Source organism: Erpetoichthys calabaricus, chromosome 1 (genome assembly GCF_900747795.2).
Source record: "Erpetoichthys calabaricus chromosome 1, fErpCal1.3, whole genome shotgun sequence".
Classification (NCBI taxonomy): Eukaryota; Metazoa; Chordata; class Cladistia; order Polypteriformes; family Polypteridae; genus Erpetoichthys; species Erpetoichthys calabaricus.
This window is the reverse complement of record NC_041394.2, coordinates 228,455,932-228,480,434: the sequence shown is the minus strand read 5'-3', so window position 1 is coordinate 228,480,434 and position 24,503 is coordinate 228,455,932. Positions and strand designations below refer to the sequence as shown.

General features: G+C 37.4%; 1 protein-coding gene across 1 annotated transcript in view; it reads left to right on the top strand.

The window, feature by feature from the left end:
- The first annotated feature begins 6,626 nt into the window (after nt 1-6,626).
- Nucleotides 6,627-24,503, top strand: part of gtse1 (G-2 and S-phase expressed 1) — a 46,444-nt gene continuing 28,567 nt past the window's right edge. Inside the window, exons 1-8 of the mRNA XM_051928687.1 lie at nt 6,627-7,072; nt 7,183-7,232; nt 7,320-7,377; nt 9,651-10,281; nt 10,689-10,838; nt 16,413-16,563; nt 20,272-20,649; nt 20,835-20,904. Of these exons, the coding sequence (XP_051784647.1) occupies nt 7,211-7,232; nt 7,320-7,377; nt 9,651-10,281; nt 10,689-10,838; nt 16,413-16,563; nt 20,272-20,649; nt 20,835-20,904 (1,460 nt within the window). The 5' untranslated portion in view covers nt 6,627-7,072; nt 7,183-7,210. The remainder of the gene's footprint in view (nt 7,073-7,182; nt 7,233-7,319; nt 7,378-9,650; nt 10,282-10,688; nt 10,839-16,412; nt 16,564-20,271; nt 20,650-20,834; nt 20,905-24,503) is intronic.

Here is a 24,503-nt window from a genome sequence, read left to right as displayed (position 1 = left end):
CATTAGAAAAGCATTCATTATGAAGGTGCATTTTCAAATTGCTATTTAATGAAAAAAGGAACATCAAGCAAATGAAACATATGTACTGTAACTGCTATAAACTGCTTTGAAACTAATTTATGTACAATATGCTGCCTAAGGAGGTTTATACTCAAAATCCTAAAAGCTAAATGATCACAACGATCATTTAAAACGAATGCCCCATGATTGTTGTTTAAATAATAAATTGATTGGTAAGTAACATATTCTCTGTTCAGATTTTAAAATTTGGGCACCATTATTAAAAACTGTTGATATCTGAGTCTTAGCACAAATCTAATGCTATAATTATTCCGTATTACCCACCCATCTTTTTCTGAACGCTATTATTTTAGTATTACATGCTCTCAGAGAGGTGGAGTTCCTGAGAGCAACATGAGACAGAAGCCCATCTTAAAATAATCAGTTCTACATATATCAAAGTGTAAATCTTAAGAACCAGGTTTGTAAATTCTTATTGTATTAGTAGGATTATTATTCAAGGACAACAATTGGTGACTAAAGTTGATTACTAAAGTAAGAGGTCTGTTTTAATCTCACAGACATTCATAAACAATGATCTGTACCACAGTAAAAGCATTTTTAAATGACTATGCTGGAGATGGTGTTAATTGCCAAGATTTAAGGTTTTTCACTAACCGTCTTTAATGCAAATTGAATGACATATATTCATAAATGAAAAATTGAACCTACCTTCGACTGGAATTCATTTCCAAAATGTAAAAAAAAATGTTCACTTCTTGATTCAAAGTTGGTCAAAAATCTGTTCCTTTTTCTTTGCCTGTTTTTTCTCAAATAAATGACTCCGGGAGTGATTGCTTGTAAGTTCCAGAATAGACTGCATGACTGTCTTTTTTGGAAAACTCTGAATTACATAAAACAGGCTGTGCTGCATAGAGCTAAGAGGTTTTTCTGAGGCCTTAGACAGATAGAGTTTCAAAAAGGTGTAGTTCAAGTGAGCTTGCTTAAGGAAAAACAAAAGGATCTTTTAGTCAACACAGATTATTAAGAAATGTACAAGACACACCCCTTGCCATCTGGACAATGTATTTAATGTAAGCCCCAGGATTTTAGTCATTTCCATTTTCAGTAGTGGTCGCCAAAATGAACATAACTAATATGAACATCACAAACATAAAATTGTAACATTATTTTTATATTCAGTTGTGTTATTTTTACATCCATATTATATCTTGTAAAAAAAATACCCAGCCACAGGGGATGCACAAACTAGTATGTTTCTTCATGCCGGTTTCAAGCCCAGATAAATGGGGAGGGTTATGTCAGGAAGGGCATCCGGTGTAACATTTTGCCAATTCAATATGCGGACAACAATACAAATTTCCATACTGGATCGGTCGAGTCCCGGGTTAACAACGACCGCCACCAGTATTGTTAGTCAACAGGGTGCTGGTGGAAACTGAGCTACTGTTGGCCGAAGGAGAAGAAGAAGGGGGAGACGTGTCTGGAGGAAAGAGGAGAGGAGGAATGTAAAGAGTGTTAACTGAGGGTAGGAACTTTGAATGTTGGCAGTATGACTGGTAAGGGGAGAGAGTTAGCAGATATGATGGAGAGAAGGAAGGTTGATATATTGTGCGTGCAAGAGACTAAATGGAAGGGGAGTAAGGCCAGGTGGATTGGAGATGGATTCAAATTATTCCGTCATGGTGTGGATACTGCGGTGGGTTGGCACCCTGCCCGGGATTGGTTCCCTGCCTTGTGCCCTGTGTTGGCTGGGATTGGCTCCAGCAGACCCCCGTGACCCTGTGTTCGGATTCAGCGGGTTGGAAAATGGATGGATGGATGGATGGTGTGGATAGGAGGAGAAATGGAGTAGGGGTTATTCTGAAGGAACATTATGTCAAGAGTGTTTTGGAGGTGAAAAGAGTGTCAGGCAAAGTAATGATTATGAAGCTGGAAATTGGAGGTGTGATGATGAATGGTGTTAGTGCATATGCCCTGCAAGTTGTGTGTGCAATGGATGAGAAAGAAGATTTTTGGAGTGAGTTGGATGAAGTGATGAACAGTGTACCCAAGGGACAGAAAGTGGTGATTGGAGCAGATTTCAATGGACATGTTGGTGAAGGGAACAGAAGAGACGAGGAGGTGATGGGTAGGTATTGTGTCAAGGAGAGGAAGGAAGAAGGTCAGAGGATAGTGGATTTTGCCAAAAGGATGGACATGGCTGTAGTGAATATGTATTTTGAGAAGAGGGAGGAACATAGGGTTATGTACAAGAGTAGAGGAAGATGCACACAGGTAGATCACTACATATGCAGAAGAGTCAATCTGAAGGAGATTGAAGACTGCAAAGTGGTGGCAGGGGAAAGTGTAGTTAAGCAGCATAGGATGGTGGTCTGTAGGATGACGTTGGAGATCAAGAAGAGGAAGAGAGTGAGGGCAGAGCCAAGGATCAAATGGTGGAAGTTGTTAAAGGAAGACTGCAAGATTGAGTTTAGGGAGAAGGTGAGACATGCACTGGGTGGTAGTGAAGAATTACCAGACAGTTGGGAAACTACAGCAGATGTAGTAAGGGTGACAGCAAGAAGGGTGCTTGGTGTGACATCTGGACAGAGGAAGAAGGAAAAGGAAATCTGGTGGTGGAATGGGGAAGTACAGGAGAGTATACAGAGGAAGAGGATGGCAAAGAAGAAATGGGATAGTCAGAGAGATGCAGAAAGTAGACAAAAGTACAAGGAGATAAGGCACAAGGTGAAGAGAGAGGTGGTGAAGGCTAAAGAAAAGGCGTATGATGAGTTGTATGAGAGGTTGGACACCTGTCATTGGCTAGACAGAGGGACCGAGCTGGGAAAGATGTGCAGCAGGTTAGGGTAATAAAGGATAAGGATGGAAACATACTCACAAGTGAGGAGAGTGTGTTGAGCAGATGGAAAGAGTATTTTGAGAGGCTGATGAATGAAGAAAACAAGAGATAGAAGAGGTTGGATGATGTGGAAATAGTGAATCAGGAAGTGCAATGGATTAGCAAGGAGGAAGTAAGGAGAGCTATGAAGAGGACGAAGAATGGAAAAGCCTTTGGTCCAGATGACATACCTGTGGAAGCATGGAGGTGTTTAGGAGAGATGGCAGTGGAGTTTTTAACCAGATTGTTTAATGGAATCTTGGAAAGTGAGGGAATGCCTGAGGAGTGGAGAAGGAAGTGAACAGGTGCCGATATTTAAGAATAAGGGGGATGTGCAGGACTGTAGAAACTACAGGGGGATAAAATTGATGAGCCACAACATGAAGTTATGGGAAAGAGTAGTGGAAGCTAGGTTAAGAAGTGAGGTGATGATTAGTGAGCAGCAGTATGGCTTCATGCCAAGAAAGAGCACCACAGATGCAATGTTTGCTCTGAGGGTGTTGATGGAGAAGTTTACAGAAGGCCAGAAGGAGTTGCATTGTGTCTTTGTGGACCTGGAGAAAGAATATGACAGGGTGCCTCGAGAGGAGTTGTGGTATTGTATGAGGAAGTCGGGAGTGGCAGAGAAGTATGTAAGAGTTGTATTTAGAGAATATGTATGAGGAAAGTGTGACCGTGGTGAGGTCTGCGGTGGGAGTCACAGATGCATTCAAGGTGGAGGTGGAATTACATCAGGGATCGGCTCTGAGCCCTTTATTATTTGCAATGGTGATGGACAGGTTGACAGACGAGATTAGATAGGAGTCCCTGTGGACTATGATGTTTGCTGATGACATTGTGATCTGTAGCGATAGTAGGGAGCAGGTTGAGGAGACCCTGGAGAGGTGGAGATATGCTCTAGAGAGGAGAGGAATGAAGGTCAGTAGGAACAAGACAGAATACATGTGTGTAAATGAGAGGGAGGTCAGTGGAATGGTGAGGATGCAGGGAGTAGAGTTACCAGAGGTGGATGAGATTAAATACTTGGGATCAACAGTACAGAGTAATGGGGATTGTGGAAGAGAGATGAAAAAGACAGTGCAGGCAGGGTGGAATGGGTGGAGAATAGTGTCAGGAGTGATTTGTGACAGACGGATATCAGCAAGAGTGAAAGGGAAGGTCTACAGGATGGTAGTGAGACCAGCTATATTATATGGGTTGGAGATGGTGGCACTGACCAGAAAGCAGAGCTGGATGTAGCAGAGTTAAAGATGCTAAGATTTGCACTGGGTGTGAGAAGGATGGATAGGATTAGAAATGAGTACATTAGAGGGTCAGCTCAAGTTGGACGGTTGGGAGACAAAGTCAGAGAGGCGAGATTGTGCTGGTTTGGACATGTGCAGAGGAGAGATGCTGAGTATATTGGGAGAAGGATGGTAAGGATAGAGCTGCCAGGAAAGAGATAAAGAGGAAGGCCTAAGCAAAGGTTTATGGATGTGGTTAGAGAGGCCATGCAGGTGATGTGCGTAACAGAACAAGATATAGAGGACAGAAAGATATGGAAGAAGATGATTCGCTGTGGCAACCCCTAACGGGAGAAGAATTATATCTTGTAAAAGAGGCAATAATACATACTGTAAAATAAATTTTTGGGGATCCAACCAGCACTCCTTCATTTATTGCCTTGTGCCAAAGTGTTGCTGGGGCAAAATAAACTAAAATGAGTAGGTCTCAGATAATGTAAAATTCTGTCCCTTCTGGCCTCTAAGGCCTGAAGACCACAAGGAGCAGAGATAGAGGCGGGTCAGTGGTAGAGTCACTGTTCTTTTTCAACATTGTAGTCATGCTGACTTGAGAGGAAATGGATAAAGGTATAATCTTTAAATTAGTTCCTGTCTGGCATGCAATATGTTCACACATATGAAAATGCTGAATATGCACCTGTAACACTCTAAGGTATACACAATCACGGCATTATTTAATGATCTTATAGCTTACAGATGCAGCTGTTTTCGTGTCTGCAGACTGTATGCAGCAACATCAACAGTGTTAAACTCTGTTAGTGTCAAAGTCACCCTCTAAAATGTAAAGATGGGAAAATTGTTTCCATACAGTATATACACATTAGTAAACTGAACCAGACACAGCCAGGGGTAGCTACAATTCATGACGCTTATAATGTCATTGTTAGTTCATCTCTACAAGGAAGAATTACACCTTCAGCTACTGAGCTGAACACAGAAAAACCTTTTACCTTGAGGAGGATTCTGGGATACTTAAAAAACCACATATTATACAAGTAATCTTCCATGTGAGGTGAGTTGTGTTTGACTGGTATCAATCAATCTAGTAGAACAATTTTAAAACTGTTGGTTTTAAAGTGTGTCACAAACTCCACAAAGAGCCATAGTAAGGTTTGGGGCAGCCACCTGTATATTTGGTTTCCTGGCTGCAAATTGAAGTTTAAATGATAGCACTGCTGTGCACAAAACTGAGACCAAAACAGAACTGATGGAATTAGGGAAAAGGTGGAGGCTTTTAAAGGGGAAGACAGGAAGTGAGGTCAAAGGGGTCGGGCTCACGAGGGTCATCAACCATAGGCTTGAGCCCGGATGTGACATCACAGGGGCCAGAGCCGGCAAGGTCTTCCTCCATAGGCTCGGACCCGGAAGTGACGTCAAGAGGGCCAGGTGGAACCTCCCGCGAATGGTCTACAGGAAAGGGAGAAAAAGAGTCCGCGCACTCTGCCACATCCTGGTCTGATTCAGAATTGCTCTTACTCAAGCCCTTTAGCTGCCTCCCATGCGCACGTGTGTGACAAGTGTTAACACATTATGCTATAAGTTCATTAAAAAGAGATCTGCAGTAACTCAATGAAAGGCTATGAAATGAAAACTTTAGCATTTGACATTGATTACTAGGGACAGATTACTGATATTTTTGAAACAAAAGAATGATCCATAAAATGTGTTTTGTTATTCACTGTAACAGCTTATCCAGCTAACATGTAATTGATTTACAAGACTTTATGCAAAGAATTATTTTATAGTATTCGAGATGTTAAGCCAGTTTATTGCCTACTACCAGCCTCCTTAGTTGTGCATACATATCTGAAGCTTCCTTTACTTCTGCCAGTCTTCTGGCAAGCGTACAGCTTGTTACATGTTTACTAAAAGATAACAATAATTTATTGTGGTTGCATATTACAATTATGCAAAATAGGAGTTGTATAATGTTCAACGGAAAGATGTGTCATTCACACAATACATAAAACAGATACCGAATCCTGTCTACCCAACTTATTATATAATCACTCAAAACACTTCACCGATTACAGAACGATTTTTAAATCGTGGATACCACCTTATGAAAGTGTATATTTTTATTTTCGTCATTTTTACCACGAAAGTCCTTTTCCGTTCTTTTTTTTAATAACGTACGGCAGTTTGTACGTACTGTATTAAAATTATCCGATTAAAAAAAAGCATTTGTTCTTTTTATAAATATATCTAAATACATACATTAAAATAGAAGCGATTAATGCATTTTGAGCGAGATTAAAAAAACACGAGGTGATACAGCAAGTTTCGCAAGAGTGACATGGAAAGATAAAGTATTTGCAAAAATCCTGCACAGGGCTTCCGTACTGCAAACATGCTCTCATTAAACTACAATACCCAATGCGCAACAAATAGATGCGCATGCTCAAAGAGTAAACGCTGTACAAATGTTTAAACTAACGAATGAGGATGCGCTTTTGTGTCACGTGTTTATTTTAAACGACGTGCGGCATATATTGCATCCACCTTGTTTTGAAGAAAGAAGCAGCAACTTTGAACAAAATAGTCACTTTATTAAAATTACTTATTAAAAAAAAAATCAACCGGTTTAAGAAATACTTTAATGATACGTTTATCGAGGAAATACCTTAATAATATTGGTGGATACTGGCGAAGGCACTAGTGCTGCTTCTGCTTCTAGGTGTAAACGTTACTGTGTTCGCTTGTGTAACATTTAACTCTGGGAATCTTTCTTTATTCTTGCACATTTTTCGTTGTCTTGGCTGTTACTTGTATGTGTTATTTGTCGGCAAACTCTGCGTTACCAAGTGTTACAACCACGTGCCTCCGCAGTGAAGCTCTTAAACGTACAAAGTTATTCGGGACTGCTGTACTGGCTTTCAGCTACAGGGTAAGTCCTGCGTGTTTGCCTTTGGATGTCGTGTAATTTGCCTGTAATATGTGATGGATAGGCATTTGTGTTTATAAACAGAGCATTAAACGTAGTTTTCTTTCTTCAAGGTTCGGGAACTGCCAGTTAGGCAAATCTATGATGAACAGAACAGACTCTGGTAAGTAGACCTTTGGCATTTCTGCTCTGCTAATATAACAGGTAATTTACTGAAATTTCACAACCAAATGGCTGCATTTCGTTTCAGAATTACCCCTTCTTTCCGAGGAGAAATTTGATTTTGAGCTTCCATTATCTCCATTAAGGTAATACTTTTATTCAGTACATATGTGCAGTTTATATTATATATACTAGGGACACCTTACACAATCCCGACCTGTGCTACTACCTTACAAAAGGAATTAGTAGTGATACTTGTCTGGAAGACATAATTCAGGTGCCGCAGTTAAGCTATCAGATCCCACATTAGCTTGACAAGTTGATATTAGATGTACATAAATCAGATCTGCAATATCCACACCTTGTTGTTAAATCCAATCAGTCACACTTTACAGCTTAGTGGAGGAAACGTCAAGGTTAAGAAAGGTAAAATATTAAAAATGCTTGCGTAAATAACATTTTGTGGAATTCACGTCAGTTCTGGTGAATTAACCTTTTACCATAAAGCAATTGATGTCAAACTGCTAAAACAAAAGGTTTGCTCTATAAGATTAAAATCGTAAAAAAACTGACATTTGATCAACTGTAGTGCCTTTGTCTCAATAGATGAGATTAAAGAATAGAACACTATTAAACAAAAGCATTTAAAAATGGTAAAGTCAGTAAGTGCATGAAAAACCACCTTTTGTAAAAGTTTTTCAGTCCTTGTCAGAATGCAAACACAATCTAAAGTGATCATCAAACTGTTCTTGCATACAAACAGGATGTGACCTGTTCAAATATTTGCTCATTTCTTTAAGCAAACGTGAGTACTGTATTGTCTTTTTTACTTTTAAAACCCACGACAGTTTAATTTGCTTTTTTCACATTAATTTCAAGAAATATATAGTACCATGTTAGCCGCTTGACTTCTCACAACACCCTAGTACTAATAAAATACAGTGTATAAAGTTTTTAAGTATTTTTCTTCTAACAAAAGAAACAAGTTAAAAACCACGTTTATATTGTCAGCATATTTTTATATAGGTAGAAAAAATTACAAAGTTTACATTTAAGGAGTACGTGATCGCCTGCTTTTCTTGAATGCCGATCAAAGGTATTTCTGTGAAAATTAGTGTGTACGTACTATAGATCTCAATGACAAAAATAGCCCATAGAACCTAGAGTTTAAACACTCAGTTTGGAGGTTTAGAAGGGAAGCTCTGCATTGTTTGTTTGAAGTACACACAACCTTTCTCATGGTTGGGCTCACTGATTTTTTTTTTTTGGACATAGGCTTATATACAAAAGCCTAAATCCATTAAATTCGATTATGCCAACCATGTGTAAAACTGAACTAAATGGAAAAGGCTTATCAGCCTCGTTGACCTGGCACATAAGTCAGAATAATTGAAGAGGAAGAGGAGGCTCTTGTCTATAGGTTTATTCAGTGTATGGTTTCTTTAGTTGTTTGAGAAATACATGTGAATTAGCAAGACCCTGTGCTACTTAATTATAACTGTAGAATGTTTATCTTAGTTTTTCTCACAATGCTGTTCACAATTACTCAAATTTACAGCACCTAGTCTGACATAATTTGTCGGCTGTAACTGAGAATGCCTCTGATGGAAGATTTTGAAAATAATTTGGAAGCAAAATAATTGTGTATTTAATCTCGGTAACCTTTTTTATTATATCATCTTAGGTGTGTAATTTTTTACACAATTACCATTGGTTTAGAATGATAACTTAAAGTGCTATATTACATGCTTTCTTAGTTACACAGTAAGAGACTCGGGAAGACCGTATTAGTTAATGAGTAATTTATTTGCTCAAGTAACATGTTAGTTCACTCTGTCATGTTAATGCAAAAAGTAATATTTCAAGTATACTAGCTAGTTGGACATGTTGGCTACTGTATGAAGATGAACACTATATAATGCATTTAAAAGTGATATTTTGCTCGCCCGTCAATGCTTTACCAATTTACTGTACTTGAGCACACATACATACTTGTATGTGTGTTTAACTTAGAACATCTTGCATGAAGCGTAAGCCTGTCAACTTGTTGAGGATTGTTTTCTCATGATTCAACAAGTGTCGCTCTATGCAACACTAAACTTGGAAGCATTTACTATATCTACCCAATTTCAGGGCACTGAAGCCAATTCACATTTTAAAAAGTGGGATACTTACAATGACTGTGTGCATGTAGTGCACAGGTTAGTTTAATATGACCTGAACAAGTAGACGTAAATAATACAGTATATGGCTGATTAGGTTCACATTAGTGGAAACCCTTTGGATGGGTATTAATGCAAATGTTTGAGTACAATTTAAAAATTTCATACAGCAAGAGCCTGACAGTACTTTTTTGTTAGAAACCATTTATGAATATTGTTTTGTTTCCATCTCACATCTATATTTCTTCTGCTACTAGTGGGAAAGAAGATAATGAAGATGAGGATGATGAAGTTTTTGTTGGACCTGTAGGTCATAAGGAAAAATGTGTTTCTGTCAACATTGAGATGCAAGCTGAAGTTCTTAGTGAGCCGCACACAAAGTCTCCTGTTGAGCAACTGATAAACTGGAGCCCTTTGACTGGGGACAAGTTTGTTGAGATTTTTAAGGAGGCTCACTTGCTTGTGAAGCAGTTTGAAAAAATTACAGACAACAGTGATGAAGCATCAAAAGAAAATATACCCATTCGAAACAAAAATGCTGAACAGTTTGTTGAAGATTCTGATTCAAAACTTAATGTGTTTCAGAATGTAAAAGGAACTGTTGTGAGCCCAATAAAACGGGAAACTTTCTGTGTCCAAGATAGTCCTTTTAGAATACTCCCACCAGCAGTCCAACAACACCTCAAGATCTCCACTGGCACTTCAAGTCCTTTGAAAATGCACAATGGTACTGTTAGTCCTTCTCGAAAAAATATGAGATGCAGTTTAACAAAGAAGAGTAAAAAAGATCCTAGCTTTTCATATACAAAGCAAATTCTCCCAAGCAAAATGATTCCCCTCAAAGCAACCGAGAAAATTACTAAAGCTGGGCAACTGCCAATAGCAAAGGTACGTATTCATATACTTGGAATTTAAAGTGTAATACAACTTTTATAAAGAATATGTGCATTTCCAAATTTGAATTGATGCAGTAACCTAAATGTTTCCAACTCGGGTTTTTTAGATCTTGCTTGCAAAATCATGCAAAGGGTTCTGGGCGGTCACATGTCTAGTGCCAATGTTAACAATAAATCTTTGCATAAACAACTAGTCAAAATCACTTAGGTACTCAATGTAATAAGAAAAAATATACTGATAGAATGGTCTTTTGCTATTAATAATCTCGGACACTTCAAATATGTGACAACCCGTCTTGATAATGATTTGATATCAGCTTATGCACCATCGAAATGACTGCTGGCTTATATTTGCAAGTGCATTTCAGCATAGTTTTTTTCTTTTGTTTTTTCAACCAGTCTAATGGTCAAAAGAGTTTCAGTCCTGCAAGAAGACAAAGGAACAGCAGTGATCATTCATCTGATAACATTAGCATTGCTTCTGATGTCAGTGACTCCTCCCAAAACAGTAGCTTTTTGGGAAAAGTTACAACCGTCAAATCCAGCAAGGTATGTTTGTCTGCTGAACTCATTTGTATACATTGGGTGCAGTTTTAATGTAGAAAAGAACGACATGTTTTTTTCATATATAAAGCCCCTATTATTATTATTATTATTATTGGCACAATGCAGGATGAGGACCTTACACTGCATATTTCAATTTCTTAATGTGGTATTACTTTATTTTACAGTTATTGTGATACAAAAAATGATTAGTTTCTGTTTTACATTCTTTCACTCCTGACTGAGTGCTACCATGGTGGTAAAAAAAACAAAAAAAACCTTCATTTCTTTGATAAAAAAAATTTCTAAAAAATAAAAACAATACTGTACAGACTGGATGAAAATATACTAAAAAATCCATTTGATATCCTCTTTCCTTTGGGCTTGATGGGATTTTCATTTTATTTTACTGTATTCTGCTACAATAAGTGCCTTACTAATTTTTAACATTTCTGAAATTTGTACAGATGCTGGCAAAAAAAGGATTGTAGTTACTTTTACAGTGTAGTCCAGTTTTGTATACTTTTATTTTATGTACACATGTTTTACTTTTTTCATGGCATCTGCCTCAGTAAACTTGTATATGAAAGTAAACCATTGTCAGTTGTGTTTAAACCATGTTATGTTAGTGTTGGCATTTTCTCATCATTTTATGATTAAAAACTTGGAGAAAATCAGAATGTGAAAGGTACTTACCTTCAGACATTATAAACAAAGGTTATCTTTAAAAGTATTCGAACCAAATATTGCTGCTAAAATAATATGCATTTGGGGTTAATTCTAGTTCGTCTAGGTTAGATTTAATTGAATTTGTACACATTTCACCATCCTAACTTATGCATTTAAAATAAGTATTGGGAAAGAAATAAAGAGAATAATGCCCACAAGAACAAAAGTACTTGTTTACTTTGGACCACAGCAGTGATAAGTTGGACAATACATTTTGATGTAGTTTTAGTCTTATGACTATAATGAGTTTTAGTTACATTTTAATCATTTTATTATTGTTGGTTTTATTCTAGTTTTAGTAAACTAAATTAGTCAATCAGTTGAATATCCTCTTTGTGTATACACACAGAATATATTGAACTTCTAAACTGTTGATCTAACAAATGCAATGATGAGCCAAATTGCATGTAATTATTAGTTAACATAAAATAAAGAGTGGGTGTCGAATGGATTTACTTCAAAAGACCTTGGTCAAAATGAGGTAGCTATAGTCTGTCATCATAATGTTTCAACTGCTATATGATTTAACATGCTATGTAAGATTCTGCCAGACAAGGCTGGACCAAGCAACACATATTTTATCTTTTTTCTTTTTATTGAAAAGGTCTTTCAGCAAAAAAGAAAAAAAAAAGGCAACCTTCCGGCAAATTTGATTTGAACCATTTTAATGCAAAAAATTAATCTTTTCTACAGCATAAACTAGTGGGATTCCCTGTGATGTTAAGACTCCTGCAAAAACCTGGGAAGCTGGGATAGTCAAGAGGTGTAGAGGAAAAGGTTTTAGAGTATGGTATACAGTGTTTCTTTGTCCGAGTCAAAAGTCTATGTAATTGCGGATGGGTTTGTGAGAGCACCTCCTGCTTATACATCTTGATTTGCTGCTTGACACTTGTTGAGGAGGTAACTGTGGTGGTGCTGGGTAAGTCACTAGCAATCTAACCACATAGATAATAATTCATTACACATACCTTTAATATGAATCTCAAGATGGTGTGCCTCTAGAAGCCTCTTTGGGTTTGTAGTGTTCTTTCCACCTTGCTTACACAGGGATTTTATTTTTGAAAACATTATAACTAGTTATTCCATGTTGAGCAATAAGGGGGAATGGTGCGATATTGTGAACGCCATGCAGATGTGATAATTCCCTGATGCCCACGTCAGCTCATGTGCCCAAAGTAACGTTATCCAATTAGAAGCGTGCATGCATCTTAAATGTTAAAACTAACCACTACATTTGTGTTTATTGGTTGGTGGGCATTGTCATGTATAATAGAGGTTGTGTAAAGTGTTGTGTTCTGTTTTACACTTCACATTACTCTTTGTCCAGTTGTCATCTGTAACATTTTCATTTTTTGTCAGCTATAATTTTAAAAACATTTCTTAGTTTTCATTATAGGCAAATGTTTATATAGTTTAATTTTCAACACCACAAAAATGTAGTTGATGAGTATTTTTCTTCATTTTTGTTTGTGAAATCAACACTGGTCCCCCAAATGTTCTGAAAGAAGAATCCACAATATTATAAATTGATTATTTACAGTATTCCAGATTTGTGGTTTACATCCCCTATAGAGTTGGATGAACATGCTTTAGTGGATTTTTTTTTATTGAGGAGCAAAACATAGTGTGTTTTGTTGTATTGTCCAAAGGAGGCTGCAGAAATAATTTTGTATCAAGGCAAGTATGCATTATACATTGGTCAAGAGTACAGGTCTCAACTTTACTTGGCATTCACAATATCCACTGATTTTTATTACATCTGAAGTTTCCACTAGAAACTTTTTTTCTTTATACCAATTTCTTTTATTAGTTGGCTTCTGTCTGTTTTGGGCACAGGATTCTGTCAATTTTAATTAAAATCATCCATATATAATTGATGCAACCTGTCCTTGGCTTCATATTGGTTTACAGATTTGTATTTACTTATTAACCTGTAGAAAATTTTCCTGCTATTCAGTTACAAGAATGAAGAAAACCATGGTAGTAGAGTGCAGAATGAACAAAATTTTACAGACATCCAGACATTAGACTGTCCACGAACACCGCTGCACACCACCAACATTAAACTGACCTGCTGAGTTCTGAAACAGTCATAATCAAGAAAGGAGTTCAAGCATTAAGTAGAATTGGCTTAGAACAAATGCCACCCACCACTGTCGCTCTTGATAGGCAGAGTAATGTAAAAGTAGTGGTTTGTGTTGTGTAGTGTAATTGTTTATCAAGTAATTGGGTTAGTGATCTCTTTACATTGATTTAGTGATCAAGGTTTAAATTCTAAGTTTTACTGCACCGTGGGACCTGCTACTGGTTCCACATAAATGAAAGCTATCCTAATTTTACCAACCTATCTGACTATACATCATGCCACTTGTGTAAGGTGTTTGATTCAACTTTATTACAGTATATAAGTATTGGAGGTACAGTAAATGCTGAAATATAGAAAGCATATACTTCATCCAGTTAATTGTGATAACTGAAACCATGACAAAAGTTGGCCTGCTGTTTTTATATATATATATATATATATATATATATATATATATATATATATATAGGGCTGGGCGATTTGGCCTAAAATCAAAATCTCGATTAAGTGAACATTTTAACTCGATTACGATTAATGAACGATTTATTTATTTATTTATTTTGCCCTCATAGTTCACTGACAAGTTTTATACAGTAAATATGCTCACATATTACAAGTGAGAGATTTTTGAATGAAGGGTGCATTACTTGATTTTAAAATAATTGAAGGAAACACACTATCTTCTATCTGTGATTATTTATTGAACATCAATGTTGAACAACTGAAATTAAAGCACACATTGCCTAAAACGAACAGTCACTTTGTTCTTATAAAAAAGTAAAAATAAATAACTTGCACTTTTGGAAACAAAATAAATTATTTTCAATGTTTTTCTTATTAAAAGTAGAAAATAAACAGTATCTCTTCTAAATAAAATAACTCTTATATATCCTATAAATAATATTTTAAACAGTGCATTTCTTGCATCTTCTGTAAACAAATATTTTAATGTTGTAATGAAAATAGAACTCTCTAAACACTGTTGCATGAAGTGATCTTAGCGATCTTGTCATGTCACTATATGAACATGAATTTACTCTAAGTTCTTACTAAGAAACACGAGCATGTTAACCTTTTCAGGTTTCAGGCAGGACCTGAGGCATGTAACAATGTTTCCGCCCGAACTGAAAACCCGCTTTGATGGGGAGCTAGTAGCTGGTATGCAGAGATACTTTTTTGCCACCTTACTTAGAGTGGAAAGTGTACATGATGCTTCCTCCACCAGTCCAGTGGATTTGCCTCACTATCCAGCATGGGGGACACCAAATAGCTGCTCATCTCTGCTTCTAGCGATTGCTGAAGTGACAGAGTGGGTGTAGCTGAACTTGCTGAAGGTGTTGCCTCACTCCCTTTAAAAAAGCTTCCTAATGACCTCTTTTGCTTTTATGCTATTATATTTAATTAAGCTGACGTGTACTTACCAATTGCAAGTTGTAGGCGGTGTCCAAAACACTGCTGTCGTAACCATCCATTAAGCGCAGCAGCTTTGACAACATTAGCACCGTTGTCTGTTGTAATGGCTGAAAGTTTTTCTTCCGCGAGGTCAACATTCAGAAAGCATATCTTTCAGACCTTGCGCAATCATATCTGCCGCGTGATCGGCTGGAAAATATGCCATCTCAAGGCATCTCTGGCGCAGCTTCCAATCGTCGTCAATGTAGTGCAAAGTAAGGCTCAAGAATGGGTCCATCATCCTACTTGACCAGAGATCAGATGTGGCTGCAAAGTGTTGAACATTTTTCAGTTCAGCAGATACATTTTTACAACATGTCTTGTACATGTCTGGCACCGCAGTTTTAGAAAAATGTGACCGCGATGGCACAGTGTATCTTCTGTCGAGAGTTTTAACGAGGTGTTTAAACCCGCTTCGCTCCACTGTAGCCAAGGGAGTCATATCCTTTGCGATGGAAAGAAATAACTGACGCTATTTGTTATTACATCTTCTTGAACTCTTCTCATACTGTGTGGCATTTGTGAACGCTTGTGTTATCAACATCTGCTTTGCGGAGGAACTTGTTGCTGGGCGCTTGTCAGTCTCTTTGTTTTTTTTGAGCCATGCACTGTTCATATTCAGTAATGTGATTGTGCTTCAAGTGTTGAAACAAATTGGTGGTGTTACCTTGGGGCGTCAAGACTGTTTTTCTACAGTGTCTACATCTGACTTCATTTTGTTCGATGTCCTCCTTACTGAAGCCAAAATATGTCCAAATGACGGAGACTGCGTTTTTCTTTGGTACAAGCTGCTCTTGTTGCTCAGGTGTGTCAGTGTTTAAGCTCTCCATGCTCGACATGTCGGCGGAATAACGTAACATAACGGAGCGGGGTCACGTGACTCCATACGCGGTAGTGTTTTTAAAGGGAAAGTAATTGAAATAATCGACCTGGAAAAGTTTGATCGATTACAGGTTCTGAATGTCGATTTCGATTACTTTTCGATTAATTGCCCAGCCCTATATATATATATATATATATATATATATATATATATATATATATATATAAATAATTAGCTTCATTCTTCAATGGTTTTTCATGCTACTGCCTAATGTTCACCATTTATATGCTGTTTACAGTTCATGCAGCTATGCCAGACTAAAGTGTTTGTGTCCATCTTTTACATATGTTAGTGCACTGATGCTCTACATTTAAACAAAATAAAATGTCAATAAAAACAAATTGCTTTGAATAATAAAGCATTTTGTCAGCATGTTGGATGTTTGTTTTGATTGTCTGTTTTACAAGTTTGACCAGCTTTTATTTTTCAGATCGGTTTAAAATCCACTGCACTGAAAGTCCCATCCTTACAGAGGAGAAGCACTGGAGTTGTTGGTCGAAAGTCATCTTCGTCTTCCTCTTCTGTATCCAGTGTAAATTCAAGTATGAACTCCAGTCTTTCCATTTCCCCATTGGGCAAAAGTAAGTGATTATGTATTTTTTTTTTTTTTTTCATTTGTGGGTTTTTACAAAAAAGATGTCTTAAAGTGCTGCTTCATGTCCTCTTAATTTCAATGTAAAGTGCAAGTAAGGTATTTTAATTTATAGAAAGCGCTGGGTTTTAGAACAGTTTTTCCATGACAAATGTATATATACTATGTTTGTGAAGATGTACAGTAACTTCCACTTGAAAAACACTGAATTTATTCTTTAAAGTATTTTCCATGTAGTTTGAAAAAGAAAAATATACTCCACCCAGCACCCATACATTTAATGTTATGAAAGTTTAACTTTGGGAAGGTAATTCTTGTTGAACCAAACAACCAGAGTGTTTGACCATATGGCATACTTTTTGAGAAGTAAGGGCTTGTTTATACTTCACGCTCAGAACTAGGGAATCCATTGCTGGGAGCCTGGGGTTCCCAGACATTTTTAATTCCTGGGAAACTGCTGTAATTCCTGGGAAAACGGGAACGGCCAAGCTTGCGTATATAGCATGTAAAACTGTAAAAATCGATCAAGAAATAACAGTTATAGTTGAAAATAATTAAGTGGCACGGTTTTTTGGCCCTCGGTGTAGTGTGTTGTTCATTAATTCATTCAACAACAGACCAGCAGCAGTCAGTCTCCCGGCTCCCACTAAGACTGAGCACAGTGGACTGGGAGGTGTCTGCACTCTGCAGCTCACGAATGCCGGGATGGGGCAGAGTTCATTGACGTCTGTGCTGTTGACAGCTTTGAACAACAACTTGAAATTGCAATGCGTCAGTCTGTTGCATCCGCATTATCTGTGCCAAGAAACTTGCCATCGCAGAATGATGACAAGAAACTGGATGCATCAGTAAAAGCTGAAATGGCACCATTTCAGAGCAACGGCAAGCATGGGCGTTGTTTAGAACAAGTGTATCAGTATCTGATGACTGTGCCGCCTACTTCAGTGGAGGCAGAGCATGCTTTCTCAGCGGCTGGCGTACTCTGTACGAAGGTGCGCTCTCGCTGGACACGTTGTGCTTTCTACGTTCTTATTACCATGACTAACTAGGTACATGTACTTATTTGACAGCATGAACTGCTTGTAGTTAAGGTTATTCTTTTATTGGTGTCAACATATTGCAGTAGTTTTATTAAAAATAAGTGTTGGTTGTTCTAAAACCATTCACATGTGAGATGCCTGTGCACTGTGTCATTCCCGGGAATGACATGTGGGATTCGCGAATTCCCGGGAATGGATTCCCTACTCAGAACGCGTATGAGCCCGCATCATGGCTGCCACGCGTTCCCAGCGTTCATTTGATGCGTCCTCTGAGCAGGTCCTCAGAAATTAACGCGTGCGCGAGTTGCAGTACCAGCAAAAAGTCGGGGGGCGCAGTGTGCTCAAAGTTGGAATGTGACGTCAGAGTCTCTGTTTACTATCTACATGTGACAGAAAGCCGCTTTGTGGATCCTACGAAATCGGTGTGCACGTTTCGATGTTTGATGAATGGTTTGATGTGGTGAAGCAAAATGCCGACATACAGATGTATTCGTGGTGCTTTTATATTCAAGCGTCGCATATTCCCGATCGTAATGACACGATACATTTTAAAGTCTCACATGCCGTCTTTTTTTCTAGGGCTTCCTCCGGTCCTGACAGCAGCGGATCACCGGCAATAGATCGCCACACTGCGCACATTAAATGTATGATATTCCAACTCTCTGCACATTTAGAATCCTTAGATGTATACTTGATATCACTTTCATGATGAAATGCATTAAAGTATGTATGTTACATTTTACAGATAAATCGGTAATTTCATTTAAATAATGAATACTGTTAATAATTACACACATGGGGGTGACATGGTGGTGGAGCGTTAGCACTGCTGTCTTGCAGGGAGTCACATCGCTGATATTCCCTGCCTGGAGTTTACATGTTTTCCTGCTGGGTTTCCTTTCAAAGATGTGCAGATTTGGTTACACTAAAATGACGCTAGTGTATGTGAGTGCTGGTATTCACCTTGCGATGAGCTGATGCCTTGTCCAGGGATTGTTTCTGCCTCGTGCCCAATGCTAGCTGAAATGGACAAATCCCTGGACTGATGGATTTAATCATTAAACATCCTTTTCAGAGATATTGCAGTAAGGGCGGAGTGGTGGCTCTGAGGCTTGGGATCTGCACTGGTAATCGGAAGGTTGCTGGTTCGAATCCCGTAAATGCCAATAGGGACTCTGCTCTGTTGGGCCCTTGAGCAAGGCCCTTAACCTGCAATTGCTGAGTGCTTTGAGTAGTGAGAAAAGCACTATATAAATGCAAAGAATTAAGGTGTCATTGGAATTTAATGGGTGTTCCAGGCAATTCACAACACGGCGAAGCCGAACCTGTTCTCACTGTGATATCTCGCACTGCCACCTGGTGGATTCCTCCAGATTTACGTAAAGTACGCGTGCAAGTATAAACAGTACAATGCTTGTGTAGCAGGAGTGTCCGCTGCAGCATGCGTCGTGTCACGTGAAGTATAACCCCTCCTAAGAATCTCAACATTAAGATCTCTGCTACTTTGCACATTTGTATTGCGTTACTAGAATTTGGAAGACCAATTCCTATGACATAGGTAACCGGTGTAAATTAAAGCAATGGCAGCAATGTTTTGATTATGTTGTAATCAGGTGGCTCTCTGTGAAGAGCAAGTTAACAGTAAAGATAAGCTACAGTATTAGGTGCTTACTGCATAATGCATGTCATAATTATAATTGGATTACCTTTATAAAAGTGTCTTTATAAAATCAATATAGATATAGTAAAGACTTTCTCTATTAACAAATGCTTTATTGTAAATCCGAATTTTGAAAATCGGATGTTTTTTTTCACCTCTTATATGAAATGCCTTTTAAGTTAGAGGTGCAGGTTTTAATGAAATATCTATTTTGTACAGAAGGTAAATTGCCATGCTTCACATATTGGAATCGCACTGCAAGGCTGTGGCACCATTTTATTCATCACTTGGTTTTCACATGTGGAGTTATGATCACAAGCTTGTACTGGCATGCAAGACAAAGCTCTGCATATACTTGCTTGTAGAAGAGGTTGGCAAAAATGTTCTTTTGTTTGTTCACTTGTGCAAACCCATACCCACAAATTGAGAATTGAAGTATGCTAATACTACAATAACCCCATGATGACTTTCCTACCATACTCTTAATTCACTCTACTATAAAATAAGACAGGAAAATTGTAAACAACAGTAACAAAAAAATAAAAGCAAACTATTAAAGGATTATACCAGACTATTCTCTTCCTAACCCAATTTCAGTCAAAGGATGCTGCCAACTCCCTCTGAACACCTACTCAGTAGATGACCAGGTATTTAATATATTAAGACACACTTTTCATTTTTGGTGAGAAGTGTGCTAAATTATAAATATTGATGTGTGAATGTTAATGATTCATGCATCCTGAACAGAAACAGCACTTAGATAAAAAAAAAAGAAAGGTATGTGTTGCATTTGAAAATGCATAGGGGTTTAATATTCAGTTATTGTTTTTGACACTAACTTTTTTCCAGTAAAACTATGCAACAGTGTAACTTTCTTACCACATGCGCTAATACAAAGATGGATGTCTTATCATGGAAAACAGTTCCTTTATTAAAATGCTTAACAGCTGCATTGTGATTTTTTTTTTTTTTTTTTTTTGTCCCTGTTTTTGCTCAGGTAAAATGAACATCTCATTAAATTCATCTCTTAGTAAACCAAAGGTGAAACTGCCTGGTACTGGAAACAAGTTTGCATCATCATTAGCTACTGGTGCAAAAGTATCATCATCTCACATAAAAAGTACAGCTGTGTCAAAAGTGGTGAAGTCTGCAAGCGCTAGTAAATTAAATAGTCCTATGAGGAAGCAAGGGGCAATTATTCCTCATACTCCATTGGAGAAAGGATTGCAAAGGCTGAGCTCAGTACCAAATTTTTCATGCTCGTCACAGAAGAGTAAAGCTGGAAGTACTGCTAAGATAGATGTATGTAAAAAGCCAAAGGCATTGGTTGCCCCTACACCAACTGGTCAACGGAAACTTCCTGGACAATCAGAGAGTATGTTTTTATTTTGCTTACTATTATGTTGTATAAAATCGATTTGTATTGTTCTAATCTCTAACTTATTATATATTTCTTTTTTTTTTTTTAATTTTCTAGAATTATAATGAGAGGTTATAAAGTTGTTTTAACATATTTGGCTAAGTCTATATAACCTGACTAGTTTGTTTTTTCCATTTTAGTTACACCATTTGAAAAAACTCAACAGATTATGCAACCTAAAAGGCTACTGTCACATAGCATTGTTCCAAGGTAATTTCTGAACTAACAATCTGCTTTTCTTATACAATTTTTTTATTACTATTTTTTTTTTAACCAAGAGCTAATATTGGCTGGCAGTGTAGTGTTGTGGTTAAGGCTTTGGACCCAGGACTTTAAACCCTGTGAGTTGTGTGTTCAAATTTTGCTACAGACACTTCGACCATAAGCAAGTCTCCTGCCTGTGTTCCAATTGCAAAAACACAATCGGATGCATTTCTTTTATCTTGGATGTTGTAAGTTGCCTTGGATAAAGGCGTCAATTAAGTAGTAATATTATGCCCCTGAAGCTGCTTATTCTTGAACATGCTTTACACAATTGCATATGAGAAAACATTCCTGCAATAGATCAATTCATTTTCTTTCTGCTTTTTCTAGTGACTTAGCTTTTGTCATGGGTCATTACAAAACACAATTTTACTGAAAGTGTATTCTTGAAAATTAAACAGGTAATTAGTAGGAGTAATATGAAATTTGAGCATATACTGTATCGTAATGAACTGCTATAGTGGTAAAAAGGAAATGAACATTTCGCAAACGTTTATTGGAGTTTAAGCCAATGACCTATATACTATAAAACACTGTAAACACTGCAATGGGCTGAAAACTACTTCCATCATATTGTTACCTCCTATTAAAGGGAGGAAGTTTATAACTTAGAAGTGTGGATGTTTCAGCCTCGGAGAATGCTGTAAATGTCTCTGTAAGCCTGCTGTGGTTTTCTGGGCTGGGAGAACACCTGAAATGCCTCTGTGCACTCCACTTTAGTGTTCTGATTCCAGAGCATGCCACTGGCTTCTCCACAACTGATTTTGGTGTCCTGTCCCCAACGCATGCCACTAATGTCTCTGCTTCTTGCTCTGTGGTTTCAACCTTGCAGCACAGTAATTTTAATTTAAGTCTGCTCTGATATTCTGGCCTCGGAGCACACTTACTTCCTGGAGAAAGTACCACCTGAGAATCCCACTACTCAAGGACCCTCCTGTTACGTTCCATTCTCCACAGCTTCTTTCTTCTGAGAGATACCCTGCTCCGTGCTGCTCACCTTTTGCCCACCAGCCATCCCTCTTAACACCGCCTCTAGCCGTGTACTGCTGACTTGCATCTTTTAATGTAACAGTGAAGGTTTACCTGTTTACAGTTTTCATTTGTTTACACCATTCAGTGAAATACAGTATTTAATTCCGTGTTTTTTGTGTCACTTGTATTTAGTCCCCCGTGAAAATCCACAGATGTGAATGCACAATACATGCAGGCAGTGCTTGAAGTGTCAATACCCTATGTGTTACACTGATGAATTAACATAAAGAGTGAGGAGAACAAAGTATTTCCATATTACAAATTCCAGTGCTACTGTCTAAGATAGATGTTTTCTCCCTTGAAATGTGCAGCACTACAATTGATGAGCAGGGGTGGAGCTGATTTTCAGTAGAGATAAATGCAGATGGTGCGCAGTAGATAACCAAGATGAGAGCTGGTAGTTAACAGCAAAAAAAAAAAAAAGCTGTGCTTGCTATCCAAAGAGATTTAAATCTTCATTGGGCTTCTCCGAACTTGTTTCCATTTCATAATGTGATCATGTCATGTCTTTTTCAATCATCTGTTCAGCCTAATATTTGCTTTGCCTGTCTATTTGTTCCCCTCCTCTTTAATTTGCATAAAGCCCATTCTCCATGCAGCGCATATTCATAGTGTAATATTAACCCTTTTCGGCCCAGACATCCTATTACTAGTACATAAATATGCAGCACCACATAATAAGTAGATTGAAGTATTTGGCAGTTATTGTATAGTAATAGTGATGATTTTTTTCATTTTTGAGCTTCCTAGACACCCCAAAGGTAGAATATTTCACAAAATAAATTTTTCCCATAAAAACAGAAAATCTAGGGCCAAAGGGGTTAATAAATATCGGCAAACACACGTTCTCTAATTTTTCTGCAACGTGCAGTTTCAAACAAATCCATGAAAGCATTTTTGGGGCATTTTAGTTTTTGTATTGAGGTGGGGGGGTTATCTGTAAATATTTATGTACTGAAATGTCCATTCTGTGGATACCTACTGGCCTACATGTGCCATCCAGCCAAATTTCAGCTTTTTGACTAAACTGGAAATACATTTTTGTTGATGAGTGATTGAATAAGTCATTCAAAGTTGCATTTTAATTATACAAACATAGATAGTACTGTGGTGGTTTATATTACTTTTTTTTATATATTGTACTGTACATATACAGTAGATGCAACTCTTAGGTTTAGAAGATGCAGAAGTGAAACTTTTAGTGTTTAAAATGCAAAGAAATTGTTTTAGACCTGTTGATGAATTAAACTGTCCATCAATCTATTTTTGTATTATGAATTTAAATAGTTTGTAGTATTCTGATCTTTTATTTTCAGTAAGACACTTAATATTGTTTGTTTAGACTTTACATAAATAATTTATCCATCTAACAATACAGCACTTACCAATTTTTTTATGTTTGTGTGTGTGTATGTATGTATATACAGTAATCCCTCCTCCATCGCGGGGGTTGCGTTCCAGAGCCACCCGCGAAATAAGAAAATCCGCGAAGTAGAAACCATATGTTTATATGGTTATTTTTATATTGTCATGCTTGGGTCACAGATTTTCAAAAGTTTAAACTGTGCTCCATGACAAGACAGAGATGACAGTTCTGTCTCACAATTAAAAGAATGCAAACATATCTTCCTCTTCAAAGGAGTGCGCATCAGGAGCAGAGTCTGTCAGAAAGACAGAGGAAAGCAAACAAATCAATATGGCTGTTTGGCTTTTAAGTATGCGAAGCACCGCCGGTACAAAGCTGTTGAAGGCGGCAGCTCACACCCCCTCCGTCAGGAGCAGAGAGAGAGACAGACAGAGAAAAATAAAACAGTGAAAAATCAATAGGTGCCCTTTGAGCTTTTAAGTATGTGAAGCACCGTGCAGCATGTCGCTTCACGAAGCAGCTGCACACAGAAGGTAGCAACGTGAAGATAATCTTTCAGCATTTTTAGACGAGCGTCCGTATCGTCTAGGTGTGCGAACAGCCCCCCTGCTCACACCCCCTACGTAAGGATCAGAGAAAGTCAGCGCAAGAGAGAGAGAAAAGTAAGTTGGATAGCTTCTCAGCCATCTGCCAATAGCGTCCCTTGTATAAAATCAACTGGGCAAACCAACTGAGGAAGCATGTACCAGAAATTAAAAGACCCATTGTCCACAGAAATCCGCGAACCAGCAAAAAATCCGCGATATATATTTAAATATGCTTACATATAAAATCCGCGATAGAGTGAAGCTGCGAAAGGCGAAGCGCGATATAGCGAGGGATCACTGTATGTGTGTGTATATATGTGTGTGTATATATATATATATATATATATATATATATATATATATATATATATATATATATATATATATATATATATATATATTATATATATATATATATATTATATATATATACATATATATTTATATATATATATATATACATATATATATATATGTATGTATATATATATATATATATATGTATATGTATATGTATATGTATATGTATATATATATGTACTATGTATATGTATATATAT